At 40.6% G+C, this 14348-nt stretch overlaps 3 protein-coding genes and 1 non-coding gene across 4 annotated transcripts; 3 read left to right on the top strand and 1 right to left on the bottom strand.

Annotated features, from left to right (window-relative positions):
- The first annotated feature begins 1877 nt into the window (after positions 1-1877).
- On the top strand, positions 1878-8828 carry LOC119895524. The gene is made up of 3 exons (XM_038708696.1): positions 1878-2214; positions 4121-4494; positions 8072-8828. The coding sequence occupies exons 1-3, from the start codon at positions 1906-1908 to the stop codon at positions 8661-8663; spliced, it is 1275 nt and encodes a 424-aa protein (XP_038564624.1). The 5' UTR covers positions 1878-1905; the 3' UTR covers positions 8664-8828.
- Positions 4111-4737, top strand: LOC119894953 (histone H2B 1/2-like). The gene has a single exon (XM_038707674.1). The coding sequence runs from the start codon at positions 4127-4129 to the stop codon at positions 4496-4498; it is 372 nt and encodes a 123-aa protein (XP_038563602.1). The 5' UTR covers positions 4111-4126; the 3' UTR covers positions 4499-4737.
- A 2343-nt stretch (positions 8829-11171) lies between the features above and the next one.
- Positions 11172-11620, bottom strand: LOC119896208 (histone H2A-like). The gene has a single exon (XM_038709715.1). The coding sequence runs from the start codon at positions 11602-11604 to the stop codon at positions 11221-11223; it is 384 nt and encodes a 127-aa protein (XP_038565643.1). The 5' UTR covers positions 11605-11620; the 3' UTR covers positions 11172-11220.
- Positions 11621-14007: 2387 nt separating this feature from the next.
- trnad-guc lies at positions 14008-14079 on the top strand. The gene has a single exon. It is a non-coding gene; the product is annotated as a tRNA-Asp (tRNA).
- Positions 14080-14348: the final 269 nt, after the last annotated feature.

The raw sequence follows: 14348 nt of genomic DNA, 5'->3' as shown, positions 1-14348 counted from the left end.
CCCCTGGTTCACAGCGAAACTCAGGCAGCTTTGTCAGACCAAGGAGGAGGCCTTCAGAAGTGGGGACAGAGTCTTGTACAACCAGGCCAGGAACACAATGACTAAAGAGGTGAAAGCTGCAAAGAGGTGCTACGCTGAAAAGCTAAATAACAGCTTTGCAGCCAACGACCCTGCCTCAGTGTGGAGAAGCCTACGGACAAACTACAGGAGACCATCCCCCAACACTGCTGGTACTCAACGACTGGCAGACGAGCTGAATGGTTTCTACTGTAGGTTTGAAAAGCCCAGAGTCACACCTCTCCCCCACTCCAACGCCATCTTCAAACAGTCACCTTCCCCCTCTGACCTCTCACCTCAAGATCTGTGAAGAGGATGTGAGTCAGCTCTTCCAAAGGCAGAAGATCAGGAAGGCTCCTGGACCTGACGGTGTGTCTCCATCCTGCCTGAAAATCTGTGCGGACCAGCTGGCCCCCATTTTCACTCAGATCTTCAACAAATCACTGGAGCTGTGTGAAGTTCCCTCCTGCTTCAAACGCTCCACAGTCATCCCCGTCCCAAAAAAACCCTCCCTCCATCTCTGGACTGAATTACTACAGGCCTGTCGCCCTGACATCTGTAGTCATTGAAAGACTGGTGTTGGCCCACCTGAAGGACATTACAGGCCCCCTGCTGGACCCCCTGCAGTTTGCCTACAGGGCTAACAGGTCAGTGGATGATGCTGTCAACTTGGGTCTGCATCACATCCTGCAACTCCTCAACGCCAGGACCTGAAGTGGGAGCCCAACACAGACACGATCATCAAGAAGGCCCAGCAGAGGATGTTATTCCTGCATCAGCTCAGGAAGCTCAACCTGCCTAAGGAGCTGCTGATCCAGTTCTACACAGCCATCATCCAGTCTGTCCTCTGCACGTCCTTCACTGTCTGGTTTGGATCTGTCACCAAAAAGGACAGGAGCAGACTACAACGGACAGTCAGGACTGCAGAAAAAATAATCGGTGCCAACCTGCCCTCCATTCAGGACTTATACATTTCCAGAGTCAGGAAACATCACTGCAGATCCATCTCACCCCGGACACAACCTGTTCCAGCTCCTCCCCTCTGGTTGGCGCTACAGAGCACTGTACGCCAAACCAAGAAGCAGTTTCTTCCCACAAGCCATCACTCTGATGAACAGCTGATTTCTGACTCAGCTAAATTTTGTTTTCTCTTTTGCATTCATTACTATAGGCGGTTCCACACTGATGCCTGAGGGTAACGTTCAAACAAAAAACCCTATGTAAAGTTTTTTTTTACATTTTCAAGTTTAGAATGATTGCATTTTCATTGAGTATTTTAATAAATAGTATTCAAAGTTTAAATAATAACTCTCTTTTCCATTGTTTACATTATGATACAGTGTTGCTTTAAGCCAACGGACCCCAAAGTATATTTATTTAATTTTTGAAATTTATTTAAATTATGTTTACTTGGTCCATTTAATGACAAAAAAACACACTAATATTTTTTTAACCCACTGGCAAAATAATGCCTACCATAGAGGGGTCATATTTCTATGAGTTGACTATAAAACAAGAAATTGTCCATGTACGGCAACAAAAGTCAGGTGCTGGTTGATCATAGCAATGAAAAATAAAAAACAAGCCACCGCTGTTATAAATAATAAAGGTGATTCTGATAAAAACAACAAAAAAAAAAACTACACACCAAACCGGAAAAAGTGCTGCTCGGTATGGGCGGGGCCAAACTGTTGACTCTCCAGAGAGGGAGGAGCTTCAGGACAGCTGAGTTTGGCACCGCCCAGCGGAACTCGCGCCTTCTGTCCTCTTCTACGTCCGCAGATAAGATGTAAAAAGCGCGTGTCGCCCTTTAAGTTCATCAGTTTGTTGAACGAGTAAAGCTGAAAGATGAGCGGAAGAGGCAAAGGAGGAAAGGGACTCGGTAAAGGAGGCGCTAAGCGTCACCGTAAAGTGCTCCGTGATAACATCCAGGGAATCACCAAACCCGCCATCCGCCGTCTGGCTCGCCGCGGCGGAGTGAAGCGGATCTCCGGTCTGATCTACGAGGAGACCCGCGGGGTGCTCAAGGTCTTCCTGGAGAACGTCATCCGCGACGCCGTCACCTACACCGAGCACGCCAAGAGGAAGACCGTCACCGCCATGGACGTGGTGTACGCTCTGAAGAGGCAGGGCCGCACCCTGTACGGCTTCGGAGGCTAGACCCGGTCCAGACCCGGTCCAGACCCGGTCCAGACCCGGTCCAGACCCGGTCCAGACCCGGTCCAGACCCGCTGAAACACAAAGGCCCTTTTAAGGGCCACACACTTCATCTAAAGAGATGATTTCTTATTTATAAACTGCTACACTGTGAATCCAGAAAATTCCACAAAATGGGGATTCACAGTGCTAATGATTTAAATAAATTCAAAACTGCTAGCAAAGGGATGAGGAAACTTAATTACAAATGAGCTTATTAACAAAATGAGTTCCCACAACAAAGAACCACCTACAATATCACATTTACATACAGGCTAAAATGCCAAGTCTAACACACTAGAGAAGAACTGGGCTGAAGTGTTTGTCAGTGATAAAATCAAACTGTTTGCAGAGTCTGGTGACCTTCATCTGTGCATGAGACAGCAGAGTAAACGCAAACATTTGGCTCAGACCATCATTACTGTAGCACTGCTGCAAATGGGAAGTATGCATTTAATGATGATTAAGTATGCTGTTCTAGGACGACGTGTGCAATTAAAATTATATCAGTTTACAACCACTTATTAGAGTAGGGTGATTTTAAGTATTTTTCACAATCCATACTAAAGTATCATTAACGCAGCTGCTGTCCTGGAGAGAAATGTCACAATTTGAGGTGATTGCATTATCAGAATCTGTCTTCCTGTCACTGTTAATCACACGCATTTAAATACAAAACAATTCAATGGTAAATTATAAACATATTTGAGTTATCTAAAAGGTCACATTATGTAGGACTCATTACACAATATTAGCTTTGTTGCTCAGTAGGTTTCTACAGAATAGTACCCATTAGTTAGAAATACCTACAGAATATCTTTATTTTAAAGTCCCACATTGTAACCCACTTATATCCTAATATCACATCTTGTTCCCTTGTACCTACAGGAACGTATCAGTACTGAATTACAGCCCGACCCATGTGGATATGATCAATATTAGAATTACAGCCTACCAAACTCTTTCAGGCACACAGTGTGTAACTTCAGTACATTTACTCATTAAGCACTTTATTAAGAATTTTCTTGAATGGCACCTTTTTCTTCTGCCCACTACTTATCAGGGAGGAATATATATTATCACTACAATTATTTGAGATCTTTATTAATAGTTACTTAGGTATTAAAAGTTTTGTTATAATTTAAACTACCCAATAGTTTTTACAAGCAGAGCTGAAATGATTGGTGTTTGAAATGATTAGTTGTTTGATAGAAAATAATTTGGCAGCTATATTTAAGTTAAGCTAATAGGCCAAAGTTTTCATGGTTAAACTTCACATATGTGAGTATTTGCTACTTTTTTCTTTATCGATTTACCTTTCTTTGTACTATTTTTGAGGTTTTGACTCTTAGTTGGACATGAAAAGCATTGTGAAATTGCCGCTTTGGGCTCTGGGTGGTATTTCTTACTATTTTCAGATTTTTTACAAACCAAACAACCAGGTTAACCCATAATGAAAATAATTGCTGTTTGCAGCCGATACAAAATATTTGAAAATGAGCTCCTGCTTTTACACGAATACATGATAAATAATAACAATAATACAGGAATATATAATAATATAACAGTCACAGGACATATTTCATAGTGTGATATTAGTACTTTTAGTGAATTAAAGTATCTGAATACTTTCTCCACCGCTAAAATAAATAAACTTAAATCTGTGTTACTGTGTTTATCTGTTGACCTTCACATCTTTATTCACTTCTCACAGAGATGTTTAATTATTTCTTGTGTGGCGCATGCGCAGTCTTGTTTAAATCTCAGCCAATCCTGTACGAGAAACAGCGCAGTTTCATTTGCATCAAGTGCATATAAATGTGCCGCCTCATCGTTTCAGACTTATTCGTTGTGAACTACTACGAAGTTGAAGATGCCTGATCCAGTTAAGGCTCCGAAGAAGGGCTCAAAGAAAGCCGTCTCTAAGAGCGTCTCCAAGACCGGCAAGAAGAAGAGGAAGACCAGGAAGGAGAGCTACGCCATCTACGTGTACAAGGTCCTGAAGCAGGTCCACCCCGACACCGGCATCTCGTCCAAGGCCATGCTGATCATGAACTCGTTCGTGAGCGACATCTTTGAGCGCATCGCCGGCGAGTCCTCCCGTCTGGCTCACTACAACAAGCGCTCCACCATCACCTCCAGGGAGATCCAGACCGCCGTCCGCCTGCTGCTGCCCGGTGAGCTGGCCAAGCACGCCGTGTCTGAAGGCACCAAGGCCGTGACCAAGTACACCAGCTCCAAGTAAAGCCGCTGTTACACCAGCAACACAAAGGCCCTTTTCAGGGCCCCCACTGCTTCAACTCAGAGCTGCCTTCCTCATGATTCACTTGATTATACAACTACTACGTCTCTCTCAACTCAAAAGGTGTGAATCACATCACAAGCTGACCTGCACCTGAGGTCTTCTACACAGAAGACATTCATTTCCTCTATATTTTGCCTACATACTCCCTGTAACGCTTGATTTTCCTAACGTGTCTCCTACTAAAACGGTCTGCAGGTTGTTTTCAGTTCAGAAGTTTCACATTGTGCAATACAGATAAATCAACTGAAGAAAGTTGAAAAACGTGAGAGAGCTCTTTTTCTGATTGTTGTCAGAATCAGATCTTCCAGCCAGTTAAATAAAGTTTCTCCCCGTCGGGGAATCGAACCCCGGTCTTCCGCGTGACAGGCGGAGATACTGTCCACTATACTAACGAGGAAGGTGCAACATTCTGTCCTCGAGGCAAACCAGCTGCTGAAAATGATTCATCAGCAACATCTGTGTGTTTTTTTTTACCACCAGGTGATGCTGTTTCCTCTCCTGTCTGTTCATGGAGCTGCTGAAGGAGAATTACCAACTGAATCTGATGAAGTCCTGTGTGCACGTTACTCTTATAAACAGTCACTCTTCTCCCCAACTATGACCCTGCTGTAAACCATATTATCTTTGTTTTTATTTATTAAGCTATATGACGTTTCATTCATCAGGATTTCATTATGCTGTAGAACAATATTATCTGTGTTACAAACAGAGAAAGAGGTTTCCACACCAGCTGAAGCAGATTACGGTGAGATATCATGATCACTCTGTGTGGCAGAAGACAGAAACATTCATTATTGTTATCTACAGTAACAGGATCGCATGATTTCAACCTGACGATCATTATCAGAGGTGCTGAAATTAATATCTGTGTGGATTTCTGGTGATTTCTGAGTGTTTTCAGTTAGTTTTGTTTTCGTGTCTGTCATCCTAACGTACAGTCCCAAAGGGGCGGTTCCTTTGTCTGAAGGGATATTAAATCAAACAAATGATGAATTTTCATTAAATGATGACGTTAGTCAATGATTAAAAGATCACATCTACCTTTGAAGATTTCACTTATTCCCACAATTTCGTCGCAAAAAACCGACCCAAATCATTACAACTTTTATCGCAGTTTTATAGAAAAGCGGCCAAAAAGTCTGACATGTTCGAGCGGAACAATCAGTAAAAAGGCCCGCAGAATCCTGGAGGGACCGAATATCAAGTCTTGTCTCTTCACAGCCCTGCTAGTCGTCGTGTCCTACAGAATATCAAGGCAGCTGAAACCGAGTTCTTATTTTGGATGATATAAATAAATCTGATGGTGGATTTTGAACCTGTGTGTGTTATTTACTTCAGTGCTGTTCATACTGTTATATTGTAGATACTGGATACCAAATCCACATACTTCAAGTCATTACTCCTGCACAAAATACGTATTTATTCCTGCATCCTTTGCACTCTGATTACTGCACTATTTGTCAATATGTCTATATTGTTTTTGTTCATAGTGTGTATCTGTGTTGTCTACACTGAAGTCTGTGTCTGATTTTATTTTATTATTGGGGTTTTGTATTTTTGTATGAGTAAGCACATCGTGAGCAATCCACAGTCAAAAAAAACTATTTCATTTTTTTAAGTAAAGTCTTTTAAACCATTTAATTTTATGAGTAAGACATTTATCCAAAATATGAATCAAGTTTATTATGTACAGAGAAAAAAAAGTTGCATATCAGTTTTTGGCTCAAATCTAAACCAAAAGGAAAAAGCATGAAAATACAAACCTTTCTCTTTTATCAGCTGTTACACCAACCAGATGTTATTTTTTACACCAAACAGGAACTCTTTACAGACACTTAAATGTAGGTTACATTTGGAATTAGAGATTAAAAACCACCATTTATTTCAATTTGTACAAAAGAGGTTTGATCCATCTTGAAATGTATGTTCAGGGGAAAGGAAATAATTTGAGCTTCCTTGATATTTTGATTGATATCTACTGATTATACTTTTGTTTAAATGACGGTGATGTTGATACATGACAACTAAATGGAATAAACTTTTTACTGTTTGGACTTAAGAGAAACAAATTGGATTGTACTTTCTCTAAGTGATTTCTACAAAACTAATGATCTATTTAACCTAATATTAATTAAATTGACTTCACTTTCTGTTTAATGGTTTAAAGTACAAAAGTAGCTAGTAGTACTACTAAATGTACTAATTTCGCTGATTAGTAAGCTTTTATTACTTTAGTAATTTTAGTAAAATGTAGATACTTGTGTAATTTTCCTTCAGTTCTGGATTTTACTTGTGATATTGATCATTTGGATTCTTCCAACACTCCCAGTTTGCAGCATGACCTGTAAACCCAGCTGATAATGTTGGACCTGGACCTTTTGAGTTTGAAAACGTGCTTATTATTTGGCTCCGGTGCTAAATTATTGCATTAGAGAAATCAAGGACAACTTTCCAGTCTAGTCCTCCCTCCTTCTTTTGTGTAGTGTTGTTTTTCTCTATGTGGCACTTTCATTCTTTCCTTTGTGGAGCCAAAACTCTTCTTCAACATCTCAAACAGATTGTTTCCTTGGATCTTTCCCCGTATTTGATTCTGCCCCAAACATTGTTTTATAAGCTTAATAAGTTGTAGAGCTGAAGTGGCCCCTGCTCTGCTCCTGTTGTGCATTAAGTCTGGACGTTTGTCTGCAGTTGAACATTTAATCATTTGGAAATGTTGGTTAAAGCTTAATATTATGAGCAATAATGTCCAGCTGTGCTGATGTCTCTCAGCGCAGCATCCTGATCAAAAAACGGTCTGAATTGTTTTTTATTTGCTTTTGTGGCTGTTTGCAGTTATTAAACACAAATATACATTTACACCACTTGTTGGTAAATAACCAAACAAAAGTAAGTAAATGATGCAAACTATAGGAGCATGAAACTTGATGATTGCCGACCTGAGGTAACTTTTTTCAAGGTTGTGGAGAAGTGAAACACGACACAAGCTCTAACATATAGATTTTGAATTCATGGTTTGTTGTGATCTTTATCAGGAGTTTATGAATGTAGATGTTGTGACACTCACTGATGTATTTTTGTGAGTCTGGGTCCAGGACAGACACCAATAGTCTCTGCTGGGTCTCCATCTGAAAGCTTTGGGAACTCCTGCTCTTTTACTTTGCTCATCACACCAGCGTGTCGTCAGAATCAGAAAGAGCCGAACATAATATTTTATATGGACGAGGAATTTGCTTTGACTTCACATGACACAGTCTCTTAGTTTAAGTAAAACTGGTCGTTACTTTATTTATGATGCTCATCTTGTGATTTTGCTCTTGTGCTTCTATTTTTATTTCCATAATTATTATGTTTTATAAACTTCAGATCAATTTTTTTTTTTTTTACTTATTTACTTCTGTATCTCATCTTATCTTGAAATGTGGAAAAACTTTGTTAATGTAACTTTAGTCTCCAAAAGTTTTGAAGATGTAATATTTCTAACATGTTGTTTTCAATCTAAAATCATTGTTTCTTTCTTGGCCAGCTGCTGTGGATGATTGGTCAGTTTGAATTTTTCTTTTGGCCAATAGCAGCTCCTCTCGGCCTGGACCAATCAGCGCCGTCGTCGCGCCCGCTCTTCCTTTATAAAGCCGCTGCTCGCAGCCTGTCGGGATTCTTCTTTATCTGTGAACACGGACAAGTTAGAGAGACTGAAATGGCCAGAACCAAGCAGACCGCGCGTAAATCCACCGGAGGAAAAGCTCCCAGGAAGCAGCTGGCCACCAAGGCTGCCCGTAAGAGCGCCCCGGCCACCGGCGGAGTGAAGAAGCCCCACCGCTACAGGCCCGGTACCGTGGCTCTCCGAGAGATCCGCCGCTACCAGAAGTCCACCGAGCTGCTGATCCGCAAGCTGCCCTTCCAGCGCCTGGTGAGGGAGATCGCTCAGGACTTCAAGACCGACCTGCGCTTCCAGAGCTCCGCCGTCATGGCTCTGCAGGAGGCCAGCGAGGCTTACCTGGTCGGCCTCTTCGAGGACACCAACCTGTGCGCCATCCACGCCAAGAGGGTCACCATCATGCCCAAAGACATCCAGCTGGCCCGACGCATCCGCGGAGAGAGGGCTTAAACTCCCCCCCACACCTCTTTACACCACAACGGCTCTTTTAAGAGCCTCCTCACTAAAGCTCAAGAGCTCCTTCCTCTGATCATGTTCATGAAAACCACTATATATTACTGTTCAAACACTAATGATCACAGCAAGAAAATGTATCTTCTTATTTACAGAAATTCAATATTTCATCAACAAGTTCAAATAAGCTGAAATCAGATCGCTGAGTTCAGCAATTATGACTTTATGCCAAAATGAATCTCCTTCACATCAGGCTGCTTACAATATTGGAAATGTCTTGTTTTGAACAAATGATTTGCCGTCATTTTCAAGACTTCTTATAAAAGTAGGCTTATTTAAAAACAGAAATTGGCTACAGCCTGTGAGAAGTTAAATATAAAAATTGAACAAACTGTTAAAATAGAACATTTTCAGAGTATTAGAGCGCTGCTGAAAGAGAGAAGACAGCTAATAAACTACATTCTTACTGCAACCAATAACCACCAGAAAATAATTGTTGGACCTGCAGAATGGCCCCTGATGAAGCTTCACTGAGGCAGACCGGGTTGTAACAACACCAATTACACATAAGATAGTTAGGTGATCATTTTAGTTCTTACCTGCTTCCTCCCTGATCTGGCACGGTGGTTATCAAGATTTTGAGGTAAGAGTAAATTTTTCCGACCAAGACTACATTTTGTTTAGTGTCTATAGACTCAGATGTTTAAAAATGACACGTGTTGTGCAGAATTTAAACACATGTACAGAGTGTGTTCAGGGACAACACGCATAGTGTCAAAGTCAACACAATAGATGTGTAAACTTTTTTAACACACAAATGTGCCATTTTAACACAAGTTGTGTCGGGTCATTTAACACACCGCGGTGTAGCTGACGACCAAAAACTGCAAACAAACGTGTAACACAAGTAAATGTTGTTGCCAGGAACTAATGGAGAGAAAGATATGTGAAAAAAAGCCATTTAATCAACGGTGAAATGTCGACAGGCTACAGAATATATGAGCACAACAAAATGTTACCGCTCAACTCGACACGTTCATGCAATTCCTAAAAACATATAGGATATATAACATACATACATAAAACAACAAGTTTGCCTGAGTTTTTGATTTAGGATGTAATAAAAAACCCAAGCTGCTTTCAAAAAATAGCAAAAGCATGCGATGACTTAGATGATTACATCATAACTGTACCTTTACACTACATGGGAAGTGTTTCCAACATCAGTTACACCTAAAACCGGTAGGTTGCCAACATAACATAGTTGAAAATAGTGCAAACACATTTTAAATACATGTACAATAAAACCTTTAGGCGTCTTTAAATTGTCAATTACATTAACTGTTGAAATTACATTGTTAATTTGAAAATGAATAAATTAGTGGATTCATTACACGTTCAAAGACAATAAGGACCATCTGCCTTCTTGAGAACTAAACAATCTTGTACCTCGGGTTTAAGTATAGTTCATGTGTATTGATTATTGATTATGTCTAAAAGGCCTGACTGCATCAGACAGCTTGATCATTTCAAATTCTTTACTTTTTTATAGCATAGGCATAAAAATGCTCATCAAAGTTCTTTACTGTAAGACGTCTTACACACATTAGAAAGGATTCAGCACGAGTTATTTCCCCAAACACTGGCTCTCCTTTGTCGTCTACTTTAAAGTGGCAGAACAGATCCAGTTCTGTAAGTCTGGCCGAGCGCACCAACAGTGTTTGCAACATCATCATAGGTTGATCTCAGATTGTTGCATTTATAAATCTCATTTTCTCAGAAAAAAGGGTCACCTAACTCGAAGCTATACGTTTGCTGAACTTGATGTTTGTAACTCAGTGTTTTTTGAAATATTTCTGAAGTTTCCAACCACATGAGCACGTCTTTTTTTTTTTTTTTAATGGATTATGTTTTGCTTTCTCTAATTTCATTCATGCACCACAGCTGAGAAATGTGTCCAAACACAATCCTCCTTACAAGAACCTGCAAAAGGCACCACATTAGTGATGCAGTTTGTTTTACTGCATTTTCACAAGTTCTCAAACTTGGCTTATTTTCCACATTTCCATAATCAAAACTGGAAATTCTTTGATTCAGCAGTTCTAGGGTCAAAAGTTTTTCTTCATAAATCGAGTGGCGTAACATTAGTCTCACCTTTAAAAGGGGCAACGCCCTCAAGCATGTCGTGCCGGTGTTCACTGTAAGGACTCTTCAGAGCTTTCCTTGGCTGATCATGCAGATAAAAGTTGTATTTTATATCAAAGTTAAATCAAGCACCAGTCTGGTTGAGATTCACATCAGGATAAAGTCTTAACATTAGCTGTAGAAGTTAAAGCACAAACCAGCTTCTTCCTATTCTGCTCCTTTGTTTATTAACAACTGCCTGTAGTTAAAAAGTCTACACGTCACAGAACTTTAGATGTAGTGTTATGTGCTTTTGGGTGTGATGGATAAACAGTTTCTTTAATCATCGTGAAATATACAGCAGGAAGTGTGTCTTCAGTTTGAGATGTGTGGCTCTTAAAAGAGCCGTTGTGTTTGTGGTTGTTGTTGTTTACTTCTTGGCGGGCTTCTCGGTCTTCTTGGGCAGCAGGACCGCCTGGATGTTGGGCAGCACGCCGCCCTGAGCGATGGTGACTCCGCCCAGCAGCTTGTTGAGCTCCTCGTCGTTGCGGACGGCCAGCTGCAGGTGACGGGGGATGATCCTGGTCTTCTTGTTGTCGCGGGCGGCGTTTCCGGCCAGCTCCAGGATCTCAGCGGTCAGGTACTCCAGCACCGCCGCCAGGTACACGGGGGCTCCGGCACCGACGCGCTGGGCGTAGTTTCCTTTACGCAGCAGTCTGTGGACACGACCGACGGGGAACTGCAGCCCGGCGCGGGAGGAGCGGGTCTTGGCCTTTGCTCTGGCTTTGCCTCCGGTCTTTCCTCTTCCAGACATTTTGCGCGTTGATTCTTTCGAGCACGAGAACGTTCTGCCCTACAAACCGCCGAAACCACATATATATGTGTACAGAGCTGCTCCCTGATTGGCCAGAGCGAGCGTACCGATGATCACCCAATCAGAAAAGGGTTTACGTCAAATCCCGGTATTAACCATAAAACTTCCGGTTCACGCTGCATGGGATTTCAAAATAAATTACAATTGTAGCGTTTGCTCCGTTATTATTCACATTTCAGTCTCTAAGTCACAGCGTTGTTTTTCTTATAGTTCTAAAGAAATCTATATTTAATCTATATTTGATGAGCTGTGGTTGGATGTAGGTCTCACTTCAATGTGACTTCCTAGTTGAATAAAGGTTAAATACAAAATAATAAAATAGTTTTATGATGTTGTGTCATTACAAAAATGAAAACAATGAATAGAAGTGAAAATATAGCAACAGATATTTCTGTTTTCATAGATGGAGGCAGGCCAGGGTTTGATTTATTTTACCAGAGTCAGTGAATGAGTGCTTGATATATCACCAAACAAAATCTAAATACTGTCCCGGATGAACTGGGTAATACAAAACAACAAGGCTACGTATCAGGTGCTGTAATTGTTTTATAAAATGTGTAATATGTTTTTACAATTAATACATCTATCGATGATACACATTTTATCCCCGAGCGTGATATTTTAAAACTTTTACAGACTGTAACTCGTTCTTCTCTGCAGCTTTACATGTGGGTTTCCGTAGTGTAGTGGTCTCGAGGACAATCTCTCAAGCAGAAGCCCTTCAAAGAAGAAGCGACTTGAATCCTTCTGTGGCTCTAAATATTTTGCTGCAGAGTGTTTGATTAATTGAAAACAACAAAACCTAAAGGGACATTTTATTGCAGATCTGTGAAGAAATCATGGAAACAATCGATATTTTAGGATGATAAGACGTATCAATCATGAGGTTTTGTACCTTATGATTAAAAGGTTAGACATTAATGCTACTTTTACCTGCTGCTATTGCTAAAAGTTGCATTAAACTTACTAATAATCAACTTTATTTCTATACCATAATTGCTTCATAAAATAATTAAAAAACAAGCTTGTTGTATTTCCACAGTTTTACTTATGAAAGGCCTCTATTAGGTGTACAGCTCAGCATATGAATATACAGATGTTTCATTGTTTAATATTCTATAACTGTTACTACCCAAGTAAAGACACACATCACATAATGCTTTCAAGATATTTTATTGAAACAGCTGAAACCTGAATAATTAAACACACAAAATCCAAACTTACACCTGTCACACCTGATGTGAAAGCTACTGAGCAAACGTTCAAATTGTTTGGCCCGTTTTTATGTAAAATTGAGTTGAAATACGGTGATTTTTGTAGTGGTTTATGGTAAGATGTGGAACAATGATGTTGTGGACTTGTGAGTAACTTCTACCATCTGCTAGATTACGGTCTCAGTCTGAAGCAGCTTTTATTTGGATCACACTACCTTGTTTCATTTCATTTCATTTCATTTCATTTATTTAAGGACAGTGCACATTAATCAACATTTCTGTAAATGTGCCAGTGTTAGCCAGCAGGCTAATTTTCAACTGTAGTCCATTGGCAAGATGTTATACTAGGCACATAATAGCTTCTTAATAGTTTCTTACGACCCGCCCTTCCCTGCTTCTGATTGGCTAGTAATCCTTACCTGGGATCTGCGCATGTGCAACTCCCAACAAAGATTTTGTAAAAGTAAGATGCATCAATCTGTAGCTCAAGAGCGGAGCGAACAACACACAGGGTGAAAAGAGGAACTGCGGTTCGGAACCGGGCGGAAACATGTATTTGTGGTACACGTTATTTAGCCTTTCATTTTAAATTAACTAACCACTATTTTATATTAAATGACCAATAAAGACAGCTAACGTTACGCTATTTCAATAAATGACTAAAGCCTGGTTCACACTGCACGTGCAGAAAACGGCCCGTCGGCCCCTTTGGACTGTTCTGGCTGCGGACAATTGTTAATAAAGTTTGGTTTGGAAGCTACGAGGGAGGAAGAAGTTTGTTTTGCTAGCACCGTGGACCGTCTGTGGAGGTAAGCTATCTGTGTTTCACTGTATTGATTATAAACTTGATACTTAGCGTAGTGCCGCCGCAGCACTTTCTGTCTTAATATAATAATTTAAACCCAGCATAAGACTTTCAGGGTAACAGGGACACTAGTGTGCAGGTGAAGTTACAGACTGAGAGACCATATGATGATGGTGAAGAAAAGATACACACGGGCAAATTAAATGGTGACTAAAATAAAAATAAAATAGAGTAATTGAAACATTACGGCGAAACAGCGCCACTCGCCCACAGGCTGCAGTGTTATGGTTAAAATCGGTACTGCACATAAATCAGTCGTTGAACTCCTCGTTAGTATAGTGGTGAGTATCCCCGCCTGTCACGCGGGAGACCGGGGTTCGATTCCCCGACGGGGAGGCTGAATTTATTTTCCTTATTCTTCAGTGTCAGACTGTTGATGAAATAAAGACACGGAAGATCCATGAAGACTCCCTGCATCCAAATATCTCCAAAAGGTAAGAATAATTTAAGTAAATATCCAAACTACAGGCTGAAACTGTCAGATTAGCTCACTGACTCCACCTCTCATGTCCTGAAACTGTTATTGGATGTAAAACATGGTTAATTAGAGCCATATAGTTATTAGAGCTGCAACAATTTGTCTATGTATAGGCTTTGAGTTTGTC

This window comes from Micropterus salmoides, unplaced genomic scaffold (genome assembly GCF_014851395.1).
Source record: "Micropterus salmoides isolate LMB-PRFRI ecotype aquatic unplaced genomic scaffold, ASM1485139v1 Ms_hic_scaffold_9, whole genome shotgun sequence".
Classification (NCBI taxonomy): Eukaryota; Metazoa; Chordata; class Actinopteri; order Centrarchiformes; family Centrarchidae; genus Micropterus; species Micropterus salmoides.
This window is presented reverse-complemented; position numbering and strand designations above follow the sequence as displayed.

Bases quoted from the DNA above. Each gene is read 5' to 3' on its own strand.
- LOC119895524 (XM_038708696.1), top strand. From the start codon at position 1,906: ATGAGCGGAAGAGGCAAAGGAGGAAAGGGACTCGGTAAAGGAGGCGCT. The intron at 2,215-4,120 runs TAGACCCGGTCC...ACTACTACGAAG, and splicing joins CCCTGTACGGCTTCGGAGGC to TTGAAGATGCCTGATCCAGT. The intron at 4,495-8,071 runs GTAAAGCCGCTG...TCATTGTTTCTT, and splicing joins ACCAAGTACACCAGCTCCAA to TCTTGGCCAGCTGCTGTGGA.
- LOC119894953 (XM_038707674.1), top strand. From the start codon at position 4,127: ATGCCTGATCCAGTTAAGGCTCCGAAGAAGGGCTCAAAGAAAGCCGTC.
- LOC119896208 (XM_038709715.1), bottom strand. From the start codon at position 11,604: ATGTCTGGAAGAGGAAAGACCGGAGGCAAAGCCAGAGCAAAGGCCAAG.